General features: G+C 39.3%; 2 protein-coding genes across 2 annotated transcripts; both read left to right on the forward strand.

Moving 5' to 3' along the window:
• Positions 1-1,834: 1,834 nt before the first annotated feature.
• On the forward strand, positions 1,835-5,739 carry LOC138872678 (uncharacterized). Its single transcript, XM_070151088.1, has 6 exons — positions 1,835-2,333; positions 2,450-2,638; positions 2,762-3,049; positions 4,477-4,527; positions 4,893-5,269; positions 5,533-5,739. The coding sequence occupies exons 1-6, from the start codon at positions 1,835-1,837 to the stop codon at positions 5,737-5,739; spliced, it is 1,611 nt and encodes a 536-aa protein (XP_070007189.1).
• A 248-nt stretch (positions 5,740-5,987) lies between these two features.
• LOC138872683 (uncharacterized) lies at positions 5,988-12,330 on the forward strand. The gene is made up of 9 exons (XM_070151094.1): positions 5,988-6,099; positions 7,528-7,578; positions 7,944-8,320; positions 8,461-8,538; positions 8,583-8,748; positions 8,872-9,156; positions 11,001-11,509; positions 11,641-11,806; positions 11,930-12,330. The coding sequence occupies exons 1-9, from the start codon at positions 5,988-5,990 to the stop codon at positions 12,328-12,330; spliced, it is 2,145 nt and encodes a 714-aa protein (XP_070007195.1).
• Positions 12,331-13,793: the final 1,463 nt, after the last annotated feature.

Consider the following 13,793-nt stretch of genomic DNA (forward strand, 5'->3'; position numbering starts at 1 on the left):
TCTTCCCACGAGTTCATACATATCAAAAGTACCAAAATCCAACCACAAGTGGTCCATCAAAACCTCAAGTCTAGGTTTCCAATACCAAGCCCTAGTTTCCCCAATTTTAACCCTTAAATTCCATTAATTACAGCCCTAATCCGTAAAATAATACCTTAGGAACGAGTTTAGGTCCAAACTCCTTACCTCAATGAAGTTCCCTTGAAATCCTTCTTCAAAATCGTCCAAAAAGCTCCAAAGCCGACTTAGAAATGGTGGAATAGCTCAAAAAACGCGAAGGAAACAATTTATATGTTCTAGCCCAGGGATTTCGCATCTTCGGTCAAATTCTCGCTTTTGTGGTATCGCTTTTGTGGTCAAGACCATCGCATCTGTGGTCCTCACTTAAGTCCTCATTTTCGCATCTGCGATTCACTATCCGCATCTGCGCCATCGCAGGTGCGGTTCTCCAACCGCTTCTGCGGTTTCTGCCTCCCTAGCTCCTTTGCGCTTCTGCGGCCCCCTTTTATCGCATCTGCGGCATCGCACCTACGGTTCCCAATCCGCAGGTGCGGAAAATATAGAAGCAGAAAATCTGCAGCTTCACCACAAATTCCAAACTCTCTGTCAACCATCCGTAATCACCCCGAGGCCCCCAGGACCTCAACCAAAAGCAAAAACATATCCCATAACCTTATTCACACTTATATCAATCTTCAAAACACCTTAAACAACATCGAATCAACCAAAACACGTCAGATTCAAGCCTAAGCCTCCAAAAATCTTCCGAATTACGTTTTTGATCAAAAACCCAACCAAACCACGTCCAAATGACCTGAAATTTTGCACATACATCCCAAAGGACACAACGGAACTAATGAGACTCTCGGAATTCCATTTTAACCCCTATATCAAAATCTCACATATCAACCGAAAAACGCCAAAAATCCAATTTTGCTAATTCATGTCTAAATATACTCCGGACCTCCAAAACACATTCTTATCGCGCTCCTAAGTCCCAAATCACCTCTCGAAGCTATCCAAACCATCGGAACTCACATCCGAGCCCTCTAACACATAAGAAAACATTCGGTTGACTTTTCCAACTTAAGCTTCCTCAAAAGAGACTAAGTGTCTCAAACCTTACCAAATCATTTCTAAGCCCGAGACAACCAACACGATAACATATAGAACTAATAGACAAAGCAATAAGAAGAATAAAAGGGAGAAAACAGAGTGGTAACTCATGAGACGACTGGCCGAGTCATCACAGAACTAGTTCTAACTCAAATATTTGGTTAGAAAATTATGAACTTTGTACATAATTAGATTAGATTTTGCTCATTCTCATACTTTCATAAGTATACAATTGTGCCATGTGCTAATATGACTCGTTTATCTCTAATGATATTATCGCTATTTTCTTGGGAAATTCAGGTTTACACAAGAGATTTTTCAATGAAGAACCCAGTTCATCAAGATTATTTGGTACGTATTCTCTACTATGCTTAGTATGAAATAATTATATTTAGATCATGTTTAATAAAAGATTCCCATTCAATATCAAACCCCACTGTACTTATACATTACAAAAATGGACCAGTTTGTTCAAAAGAGGAGTCCAAACTGCATTAAATGTCTAGATTGTAGGGAACCTTTCCAATGTCTTGTCAAACAGGAATTCAGTTTGATTAGACTTCTGAGAGACTGTCGCTACCCAATTAAACACTCCTCTTTAAATTGATTAGGCTTAGTGTATTATTCACTTAAACTTTTTAAGTCGTTAATCTACTCTTCATCTTTTCTCATCTTCGAAACACACTTAAACTTTCTTTTCTTACTTCCAAGCACAGAAATGGATAACACCTCTGATAATCCCTCTTCACAACCCAAGGAAACCTTACCCACACCATATGATACACCTTCAACTACTCCCATCTCTAATAAAGGAAGGGTAAAAATGATGGCTCGCAAGGTTGTTGTTGGTGGAGAGCAAATTAATAAAATCAATGAAAATTTGAAAGCAAATAGGGAAGAAGAACCCCAAAAATCTGATGAGTCATTCAAATCTACAACTAAGGGGGAAGAAACAGTTCCTTCTGAGTCTGAACAGGTAACGTCTAGCCCCAAAGTTAATCTTGAAACTATTTTTGTGGTTGCTATGAATTTGAAGAATACGTTTGTTCTTGTAGTATATATGCCAGGTGTTGAAAGTACTAAGTCTGGAAAGGTGGGTGGTAAAAATAAAAAGAGAAAAGATAAAGAGAGAGAGGGTTATCGACGTACTGTAAGGGGAATGGGAAAAGGAGTGACTGAATCTTTACGCACTCCTGTTGGTCTAACTAAAGAGTCAGGTGCTATGGTAGTTTAGGGTGAGGAATTTGTTGAAATAGAGGAGAGTCTGAGAAAACTAGAGGGAAGTGGGTCTGGAGAAGTTGCTGAGGGGCTGGTTGAACTAGGGAAAATGTAGATAAACCTGTTCCATCTGAACATGAGACCCTCACAGACCTACTGAAAAGAGTGATTGAAAGCTACTATCCAAAGAAGAAACGAAGTCTAGGAGTTAAAACCCCTGGAACCACTAGAGCCAACAAAAAAAGGAAGGCTGTTTCTTCTATCCCTGTAGAAATTCCTCCCACAAAAGGAAGATCTGCTAGGAGTTAGAAGAAGCAGAGTGAGGCTGAACTGGACAAAGCCTTAGAAGAAAGTAAATGAAAAGTTGCTACTAAGGGCAAGAAGAAGATGGTTGAGCCTGTTGAGGCTGTTTAAATTGATGAGATAGACCTGGTCCTTCAAGATGAAGATGAGATAGAACAAGTGGAGACTGTGACTCCAAAAGCTAAGATAGGCAAGACTTCTACAAAGAAGTCTACTTCAAATACAAAGTCTATTGTTCCATCCACTTTGTCTAAAAGAACCAGGTTTTCTATGAAATCAAGAAAGGTAAAAATGGTGGAGGAAGATGAACAGAGTGGAGAAGAAGAAGAAAAAGATGAAGAAGAAGAAGAAGAAGAATCCGATGTTGAGAAGGACAAGATGGTTAAGTTTGGGAAGAGAACCATCTTGAAATGTAGGCTCCTTATCTTCCCACGAGTTCATACATATCAAAAGTACCAAAATCCAACCACAAATGGTCCATCAAAACCTCAAGTCTAGGTCTCCAATACCAAGCCCTAGTTTCCCCAATTTTAACCCTTAAATTCCATTAATTACAGCTCTAATCCGTAAAATAATACCATAGGAACGAGTTTAGGTCCAAACTCCTTACCTCAATGAAGTTCCCTTGAAATCCTTCTTCAAAATCGTCCAAAAAGCTCCAAAGCCGACTTAGAAATGGTGGAATAGCTCAAAAAACGCGAAGGAAATAATTTATATGTTCTAGCCCAGGGATTTTGCATCTTCGGTCAAATTCTCGCTTTTGTGGTATCGCTTCTGTGGTCAAGACCATCGCATCTATGGTCCTCGCTTAAGTCCTCATTTTCGCATCTTCGATTCACTATCCGCACCTGCGCCATCGCAGGTGCGGTTCTCCAACCACTTCTGCGGTTTCTGCCTCCCTAGCTCCTTTGCGCTTCTGCGGCCCCCTTTTATCGCATCTGCGGCATCGCACCTGCGGTTCCCAATCCGCAGGTGCGGAAACAATAGAAGCAGAAAATCTGCAGCTTCACCACAAATTCCAAACTCTCCGTCAACCATCCGTAATCACCCCGAGGCCCCCAGGACCTCAACCAAAAGCAAAAACATATCCCATAACCTTATTCAAATTTATATCAATCTTCAAAACACCTTAAACAACATCGAATCAACCAAAACACGTCAGATTCAAGCCTAAGCCTCCAAAAATCTTCCGAATTACGTTTTTGATCAAAAACCCAACCAAACCACGTCCAAATAACCTGAAATTTTGCACATACATCCCAAAGGACACAACGGAACTAATGAGACTCTCGGAATTCCATTTTGACCCCTATATCAAAATCTCACGTATCAACCGAAAAACGCCAAAAATCCAATTTTGCTAATTCAAGCCTAAATATACTCCGGACCTCCAAAACACATTCTTATCACGCTCCTAAGTCCCAAATCACCTCTCGAAGCTATCAAAACCATCGGAACTCACATCCGATCCCTCTACACATAAGACAACATTCGGTTGACTTTTCCAACTTAAGCTTCCTCAAAAAAGACTAAGTGTCTCAAACCTTACCAAATCCTTTCTAAGCCCGAGCCAACCAACACGATCACATATATAACTAATAGACAAAGCAATAAGAAGCATAAAAGGGAGAAAACAGAGTGGTAACTCATGAGACGACTGGCCGAGTCATCACAGAACCAGTTCTAACTCAAAAATTTGGTTAGAAAATTATGAACTTTGTACATAATTAGATTAGATTTTGCTCATTCTCATACATTCATAAGTATACTCTTGTACCATGTGCTAATATGACTCGTTTATCTCTAATGATATTATCACTATTTTCTTGGGAAATTCAGGTTTACACAAGAGATTTTTCAATGAAGAACCCAGTTCATCAAGATTATTTGGTACGTATTATCTACTCTGCATAGTTTGAAATAATTATATTTATATCATGTTTAAGAAAAGATACCCATTCAATATCAAACCCCACTGTACTTATACATTACAAAAATGGACCAGTTTGTTCAAAAGAGGAGTCCAAACTGCATTAAAAGCCTAGATTGTAGGGAACCTTTCCAATGTCTTGTCAAACAGGAATTCAGTTTGATTAGACTTCTGAGAGACTGTCGCTACCCAATTAAACACTCCTCTTTAAATTGATTAGGCTTAGTGTATTATTCACTTAAACTTTTTAAGTCGTTAATCTACTCTTCATCTTTTCTCATCTTCGAAACACACTTAAACTTTCTTTTCTTACTTCCAAGCACAGAAATGGATAAAACCTCTGATAATCCCTCTTCACCACCCAAGGAAACCTTACCCACACCATATGATACACCTTCAACTACTCCCATCTCTAATAAAGGAAGGGTAAAAATGATGGCTCGCAAGGTTGTTGTTGGTGGAGAGCAAATTAATAAAATCAATGAAAATTTGAAAGCAAATAGGGAAGAAGAACCCCAAAAATCTGATGAGTCATTCAAATCTACAACTAAGGGGGAAGAAACAGTTCCTTCTGAGTGTGAACAGGTAACGTATAGCCCCAAAGTTAATCTTGAAACTTTTTTTGTGGTTGCTATGAATTTGAAGAATACGTTTGTTCTTGTAGGATATATGCCAGGTGTTGAAAGTACTAAGTCTGGAAAGGTGGGTGGTAAAAATAAAAAGAGAAAAGATAAAGAGAGAGAGGGTTATTGATGTACTATAAGGGGAATGGGAAAAGGAGTGACTGAATCTTTACGCACTCCTGTTGGTCTAACTAAAGAGTCAGGTGCTATGGTAGTTTAGGGTGAGGAATTTGTTGAAATAGAGGAGAGTCTGAGAAAAATAGAGGGAAGTGGGTCTGGAGAAGTTGCTGAGGGGCTGGTTCAACTAGGGAAAATGTAGATGAACCTGTTCCATCTGAACAGGAGACCCTCACAGACCTACTGAAAAGAGTGATTGAAAGCTACAATCCAAAGAAGAAACGAAGTCTAAGAGTTAAAACCCCTGGCACCACTAGAGCCAACAAGAAAAGGAAGGTTGTTTCTTCTATCCCTGTAGAAATCCTCCCACAAAAGGAAGATCTGCTAGGAGTTAGAAGAAGCAGAGTGAGGCTGAACTGGACAAAGCCTTAGAAGAAAGTAAAATAAAAGTTGCTACTAAGGGCAAGAAGAAGATAGTTGAGCCTGTTGAGGCTGTTTAAATTGATGAGATAGACCTGGTCCTTTAAGATGAAGATGAGATAGAACAAGTGGAGACTGTGACTCCAAAAGCTAAGATAGGCAAGACTTCTACAAAGAAGTCTACTTCAAATACAAATTCTATTGTTCCATCCACTTTGTCTAAAAGAACCAGGTTTTCTATGAAATCAAGAAAGGTAAAAATGGTGGAGGAAGACGAACAGAGTGGAGAAGAAGAAGAAGAAGATGAAGTAGAAGAATCCGATGTTGAGAAGGACAAGATGGTTAAGTTTGGGAAGAGAACCATCTTGAAAGGTAGGCTCCTTATCTTCCCACGAGTTCATACATATCAAAAGTACCAAAATCCAACCACAAATGGTCCATCAAAACCTCAAGTCTAGGTCTCCAATATCAAGCCCTAGTTTCCCTAATTTTAACCCTTAAATTCCATTAATTACAGCTCTAATCCGTAAAATAATACCTTAGGAACGAGTTTAGGTCCAAACTCCTTACCTCAATGAAGTTCCCTTGAAATCCTTCTTCAAAATCGTCCAAAAAGCTCCAAAGCCGACTTAGAAATGGTGGAATAGCTCAAAAAACGCGAAGGAAACAATTTATATGTTCTAGCCCAGGGATTTCGCATCTTCGGTCAAATTCTCGCTTTTGTGGTATCGCTTCTGTGGTCAAGACCATCGCATCTGTGGTCCTCACTGAAGTCCTCATTTTCGCATCTGCGATTCACTATCCGCACCTGCGCCATCGCAGGTGCGGTTCTCCAACCGCTTCTGCGGTTTCTGCCTCCCTAGCTCCTTTGCTCTTCTGTGGCCCCCTTTTATCGCATCTGCGGCATCGCACCTGCGGTTCCCAATCCGCAGGTGCGGAAACAATAGAAGCAGAAAATCTGCAGCTTCACCACAAATTCCAAACTCTTCGTCAACCATCCGTAATCACCTCGAGGCCCCCAGGACCTCAACCAAAAGCAAAAACATATCCCATAACCTTATTCAAACTTATACCAATCTTCAAAACACCTTAAACAACATCGAATCAACCAAAACACGTTAGATTCAAGCCAAAGTCTTCAAAAATCTTCCGAATTACGTTTTTGATCAAAAACCCAACCAAACCACGTCCAAATGACCTGAAATTTTGCACATACATCCCAAAGGACACAACGGAACTAATGAGACACTCGGAATTCCATTTTGACCCATATATTAAAATCTCACGTATCAATCGAAAAACGCCAATAATCCAATTTTGCTAATTCAAGCCTAAATATACTCCGGACCTCCAAAACACATTCTTATCACGCTCCTAAGTCCCAAATCACCTCTCGAAGCTATCCAAACCATCGGAACTCATATCCGAGCCCTCTAACACATAAGACAATATTCGGTTGACTTTTCCAACTTAAGCTTCCTCAAAAAAGACTAAGTGTCTCAAACCTTACCAAATCCTTTCTAAGCCCGAGCCAACCAACACGATCACATATAGAACTAATAGACAAAGCAATAAGAAGCATAAAAGGGAGAAAACAGAGTGGTAACTCATGAGACGACTGGCCGAGTCATCACAGAACCAGTTCTAACTCAAAAATTTGGTTAGAAAATTATGAACTTTGTACATAATTAGATTAGATTTTGCTCATTCTCATACATTCATAAGTATACTCTTGTGCCATGTGCTAATATGACTCGTTTATCTCTAATGATATTATCGCTATTTTCTTGGGAAATTCAGGTTTACACAAGAGATTTTTCAATGAAGAACCCAGTTCATTAACATTATTTGGTACGTATTCTCTACTCTGCATAGTTTGAAATAATTAAATTTAGATCATGTTTAAGAAAAGATTCCCATTCAATATCAAACCCCACTGTACTTATTCATTACAAAAATGGACCAGTTTGTTCAAAAGAGGAGTCCAAACTGCATTAAATACCTATATTGTAGGGAACCTTTCCAATATCTTGTCAAACAGGAATTTAGTTTGATTAGACTTCTGAGAGACTGTCGCTACCCAATTAAACACTCCTCTTTAAATTGATTAGGCTTAGTGTATTCTTCACTTAAACTTTTTAAGTCGTTAATCTACTCTTCATCTTTTCTCATCTTCGAAACACACTTAAACTTTCTTTTCTTACTTCCAAGCACAGAAATGGATAACACCTCTGATAATCCCTCTTCACCACCCAAGGAAACCTTACCCACACCATATGATACACCTTCAACTACTCCCATCTCTAATAAAGGAAGGGTAAAAATGATCGCTCGCAAGGTTGTTGTTGGTGGAGAGCAAATTAATAAAATCAATGAAAATTTGAAAGCAAATAGGGAAGAAGAACCCCAAAAATCTGATGAGTCATTCAAATCTACAACTAAGGGGGAAGAAACAGTTCCTTCTGAGTCTGAACAGGTAACGTCTAGCCCCAAAGTTAATCTTGAAACTATTTTTGTGGTTTCTATGAATTTGAAGAATACGTTTGTTCTTGTAGGATATATGTCAGGTGTTGAAAGTACTAAGTCTGGAAAGGTGGGTTGTAAAAATAAAAGAGAAAAGATAAAGAGAGAGAGGGTTATCGAATTACTGTAAGGGGAATGGGAAAAGGAGTGACTGAATCTTTACGCACTCCTGTTGGTCTAACTAAAGAGTCAGGTGCTATGGTAGTTTAGGGTGAGGAATTTGTTGAAATAGAGGAGAGTCTGAGAAAAATAGAGGGAAGTGGGTCTGGAGAAGTTGCTGAAGGGCTGGTTCAACTAGGGAAAATGTAGATGAAACTGTTCCATCTGAACAGGAGACCCTCACAGACCTACTGAAAAGAGTGATTGAAAGCTACAATCCAAAGAAGAAACGAAGTCTAGGAGTTAAAACCCCTGGCACCACTAGAGCCAACAAGAAAAGGAAGGTTGTTTCTTCTATCCCTGTAGAAATTCCTCCCACAAAAGGAAGATCTACTAGGAGTTAGAAGAAGCAGAGTGAGGCTGAACTGGACAAAGCCTTAGAAGAAAGTAAAAGAAAAGTTGCTACTAAGGACAATAAAAAGATGGTTGAGCCTGTTGAGGCTGTTTAAATTGATGAGATAGACCTGGTCCTTCAAGATGAAGATGATATAGAACAAGTGGAGACTGTGACTCCAAAAGCTAAGATAGGCAAGACTTCTACAAAGAAGTCCACTTCAAATACAAAGTCTATTGTTCCATCCACTTTGTCTAAAAGAACCAGGTTTTCTATGAAATCAAAAAAGGTAAAAATGGTGGAGGAAGACGAACAGAGTGGAGAAGAAGAAGAAGATGATGATGAAGAAGAAGAAGAATCCGATGTTGAGAAGGACAAGATGGTTAAGTTTGGGAAGAGAACCATCTTGAAAGGTAGGCTCCTTATCTTCCCACGAATTCATACATATCAAAAGTACCAAAATCCAACCACAAATGGTCCATCAAAACCTCAAGTCTAGGTCTCCAATACCAAGCCCTAGTTTCCCCAATTTTAACCCTTAAATTCCATTAATTACAGCTCTAATCCGTAAAATAATACCTTAGGAACGAGTTTAGGTCCAAACTCCTTACCTCAATGAAGTTCCCTTGAAATCCTTCTTCAAAATCGTCCAAAAAGCTCCAAAGCCGACTTAGAAATGGTGGAATAGCTCAAAAAACGCAAAGGAAACAATTTATATGTTCTAGCCCAGGGATTTCGCATCTTCGGTCAAATTCTCGCTTTTGTGGTATCGCTTCAGTGGTCAAGACCATCGCATCTGTGGTCCTCACTTAAGTCCTCATTTTCGCATCTGTGATTCACTATCCGCACCTGCGCCATCGCAGGTGCGGTTCTCCAACCGCTTCTGCGGTTTCTGCCTCCCTAGCTCCTTTGCGCTTCTGCGGCCCCCTTTTATCGCATCTGTGGCATCGCACCTGCGGTTCCCAATCCGCAGGTGCGGAAACAATAGAAGCAGAAAATCTGCAGCTTCACCACAAATTCCAAACTCTCCGTCAACCATCCGTAATCACCCCGAGGCCCCCAGGACCTCAACCAAAAGCAAAAACATATCCCATAACCTTATTCAAACTTATACCAATCTTCAAAACACCTTAAACAACATCTAATCAACCAAAACACGTCAGATTCAAGCCTAAGTCTCCCAAAATCTTCCGAATTACGTTTTTGATCATAAACCCAACCAAACCACGTCCAAATGACCTGAAAGTTTGCACATACATCCCAAAGGACACAAAGGAACTAATGAGACTCTTGGAATTCCATTTTGACCCCTATATCAAAATCTCACGTATCAATCGAAAAACGCCAAAAATCCAATTTTGCTAATTCAAGCCTAAATATACTCCGGACCTCCAAAACACATTCTTATCACGCTCCTAAGTCCCAAATCACCTCTCGAAGCTATCCAAACCATCGGAACTCACATCCGAGCCCTCTAACACATAAGACAATATTCGGTTGACTTTTCCAACTTAAGCTTCCTCAAAAAAGACTAAGTGTCTCAAACCTTACCAAATCCTTTCTAAGCCCGAGCCAACCAACACGATCACATATAGAACTAATAGACAAAGCAATAAGAAGCATAAAAGGGAGAAAACAGAGTGGTAACTCATGAGACGACTGGCCGAGTCATCACAGAACCAGTTCTAACTCAAAAATTTGGTTAGAAAATTATGAACTTTGTACATAATTAGATTAGATTTTGCTCATTCTCATACATTCATAAGTATACTCTTGTGCCATGTGCTAATATGACTCATTTATCTCTAATGATATTATCGCTATTTTCTTGGGAAATTCAGGTTTACACAAGAGATTTTTCAATGAAGAACCCAGTTTATTAACATTATTTGGTACGTATTCTCTACTCTGCATAGATTGAAATAATTATATTTAGATCATGTTTAAGAAAAGATTCCCATTCAATATCAAACCCCACTGTACTTATACATTACAAAAATGGACCAGTTTGTTCAAAAGAGGAGTCCAAACTGCATTAAATGCCTAGATTGTGGGGAACCTTTCCAATGTTTTGTCAAACAGGAATTCAGTTTGATTAGACTTCTGAGAGACTGTCGCTACCCAATTAAACACTCCTATTTAAATTGATTAGGCTTAGTGTATTCTTCACTTAAACTTTTTAAGTCGTTAATCTACTCTTCATCTTTTCTCATCTTCGAAACACACTTAAACTTTCTTTTCTTACTTCCAAGCACAGAAATGGATAACACCTCTGATAATCTCTCTTCACCACCCAAGGAAACCTTACCCACACCATATGATACACCTTCAACTACTCCCATCTCTAATAAAATAAGGGTAAAAATGATGGCTCGCAAGGTTGTTGTTGGTGGAGAGAAAATTAATAAAATCAATGAAAATTTGAAAGCAAATAGGGAAGAAGAATCCCAAAAATCTGATGAGTCATTCAAATCTACAACTAAGGGGGAAGAAACAGTTCCTTCTGAGTCTGAACAGGTAACGTCTAGCCCCAAAGTTAATCTTGAAACTATTTTTGTGGTTGCTATGAATTTGAAGAATACGTTTGTTCTTGTAGGATATATGTCAGGTGTTGAAAGTACTAAGTCTGGAAAGGTGGGTGGTAAAAATAAAAAGAGAAAAGATAAAGAGAGAGGGGGTTATCGAAGTACTGTAAGGGGAATGGGAAAAGGAGTGACTGAATCTTTACGCACTCCTGTTGGTCTAACTAAAGAGTCAGGTGCTATGGTAGTTTAGGGTGAGGAATTTGTTGAAATAGAGGAGAGTCTGAGAAAAATAGAGGGAAGTGGGTCTGGAGAAGTTGCTGAGGGGCTGGTTCAACTAGGGAAAATGTAGATGAACCTGTTCCATCTGAACAGGCGACCCTCACAGACCTACTGAAAAGAGTGATTGAAAGCTACAATCCAAAGAAGAAACGAAGTCTAGGAGTTAAAACCCCTGGCACCACTAGAGCCAACAAGAAAAGGAAGGTTGTTTCTTCTATCCTTGTAGAAATTCCTCCCACAAAAGGAAGATCTGCTAGGAGTTAGAAGAAGCAGAGTGAGGCTGAACTGGACAAAGCCTTAGAAGAAAGTAAAAGAAAAGTTGCTACTAAGGGCAAGAAGAAGATGGTTGAGCCTGTTGAGGCTGTTTAAATTGATGAGATAGACCTGGTCCTTCAAGATGAAGATGAGATAGAACAAGTGGAGACTGTGACTCCAAAAGCTAAGATAGGCAAGACTTCTACAAAGAAGTCTACTTCAAATACAAAGTCTATTGTTCCATCCACTTTGTCTAAAAGAACCAGGTTTTCTATGAAATCAAGAAAGGTAAAAATGGTGGAGGAAGACGAACAGAGTGGAGAAGAAGAAGAAGAAGAAGAAGAAGAAGAAGAAGAAGAAGAATCCGATGTTGAGAAGGACAAGATGGTTAAGTTTGGGAAGAGAACCATCTTGAAAGGTAGGCTCCTCAGGGACTTAGAGGAGGAAGGAATGGTAATGCTTCTGGAGAAGTTACAGGTGCAAGGATGGAAGGACATGGTCTTTCAGATGATGGAAGGTTGGCCATAACTGATATTGTGCAGTTTATGGCAAATTGTGAGATCAAGGATGGTAGGGTCACCAGTGTGGTAAAGGGGTGATGGTGACTTTTGATGAGAAAGAGCTGAGAGAGATCTTGGGGGTGAATTCTAAAGGATACAATGACTATAAGAAGCTCAAATGGACAAGCCTAGAGAATCTCCCTACTGCCCTTGCCAGTACTAGAAAATTTTGTGACAATGAGGAGGAATTGAGCCCAAGGCTATTTACAAAAGTGAGATGAAGCCACCCAACAAAGTGTTGCTCCAATTTGTAAACAAATGTGTGCTTCCAAAGTAGGAAAGGAGGCACATTTCCACATTCATGGACTTGGTCCTTATGGAATGTTTGGACAATAGGCGGCAAATAAATTGGCCTGGGTCTAAAATTCAGCTTCTTGACAGGGTTCTAAATGGAACTAAGACTTATGTCATACCCTATGGTTTTATTCTCACGATTGTTCTTGCACATTTAAAGGTACCCATCAAGAAATGGGAAGTTGGTACAAACAAGGATCATTTTGGGGCTAACACTTTGACTGCTTGTAACTATGAGGCTCAAATCACTCCCAAAAAACCTGGTTCATCCAAAAAGGTACCAGTGAATAGCAAAGTGCGAGTTTTGGTGCAAGAAAGTAGGGCAAAGGATGCTGAGCCTGATAGGCTAAAGAAGAGGTTGGATGAAATGGAGATCGAGAGAGATGCTCTCAGAGCTGAGCTTGCAAAAGAGAATGAGAAGAATTAGGGCATTCTTCAGGATATGCTGAAACTGCTCCAAGCCAAAAACCAAGAACCTGGTCCTTCCCAGCCTTAATCCTCCTAACCTACTGTAGATCAACTAGTGACCCAGCTTAGGATTTTTTTGTTTCTTTTGCTCATGATCCAATGTTCTTATTCTTTTTATGCTTTGTAGTAGGATCTTATCAATCAATGAAATTTACTGCCTTTTGCTCTAACTGTTTGTTGATATTTCTTAGATGACTAATATCCTTAGATTTATAGATGATGCTTAAATCTATGATTGCATTTGAAGTAGCCTAGTGGCCATGATTAATTTCTATTTAAATTTGGTTATCTCACATAATTATGCAACTTTTCGATGATGCCAAAGGAGGAATTAGGTTGTACTTTTTCTTTGGACTGTGATGTTTATAACCTAATGAACCTGGTCCTTGATGATAAGTGATAAAATGTTCTAACATTGTGTTGATGTTGAGCTGAGTTGAAACAGGGCTTAAGCTTATGAAAAGCACAGATTTTGTCATCATCAAAAAGGGGGAATTTGTTGGCCCAAATAAAGGTTTGTTTTGAAGATTGACAAAGGAAGATCAGGCATGAACCAGGACCCCTTATGAACATAGACACGGGCAGATTCGAGTATATGAGATGCATGTGAAGGAGATAAGTTTAACTTGGTATATTTGATATCTCCTGATCAAAAAGATTACATAATTG

This window comes from Nicotiana sylvestris, chromosome 1 (genome assembly GCF_000393655.2).
Source record: "Nicotiana sylvestris chromosome 1, ASM39365v2, whole genome shotgun sequence".
Classification (NCBI taxonomy): Eukaryota; Viridiplantae; Streptophyta; class Magnoliopsida; order Solanales; family Solanaceae; genus Nicotiana; species Nicotiana sylvestris.

Excerpts from the sequence above, each read along its gene's own strand:
- LOC138872678 (XM_070151088.1), top strand. The coding sequence starts at position 1,835 with ATGGATAACACCTCTGATAATCCCTCTTCACAACCCAAGGAAACCTTA. Across the intron at positions 2,334-2,449 it reads TGGTCTAACTAAAGAGTCAG|ATAAACCTGTTCCATCTGAA; the intron begins GTGCTATGGTAG and ends GGGAAAATGTAG. Across the intron at positions 5,270-5,532 it reads AAAGTACTAAGTCTGGAAAG|GAGACCCTCACAGACCTACT; the intron begins GTGGGTGGTAAA and ends CCATCTGAACAG.
- LOC138872683 (XM_070151094.1), top strand. The coding sequence starts at position 5,988 with ATGGTGGAGGAAGACGAACAGAGTGGAGAAGAAGAAGAAGAAGATGAA. Across the intron at positions 6,100-7,527 it reads GAAGAGAACCATCTTGAAAG|GTTTACACAAGAGATTTTTC; the intron begins GTAGGCTCCTTA and ends TGGGAAATTCAG. Across the intron at positions 8,749-8,871 it reads AAAAGGAAGATCTACTAGGA|ACCTGGTCCTTCAAGATGAA; the intron begins GTTAGAAGAAGC and ends TTGATGAGATAG.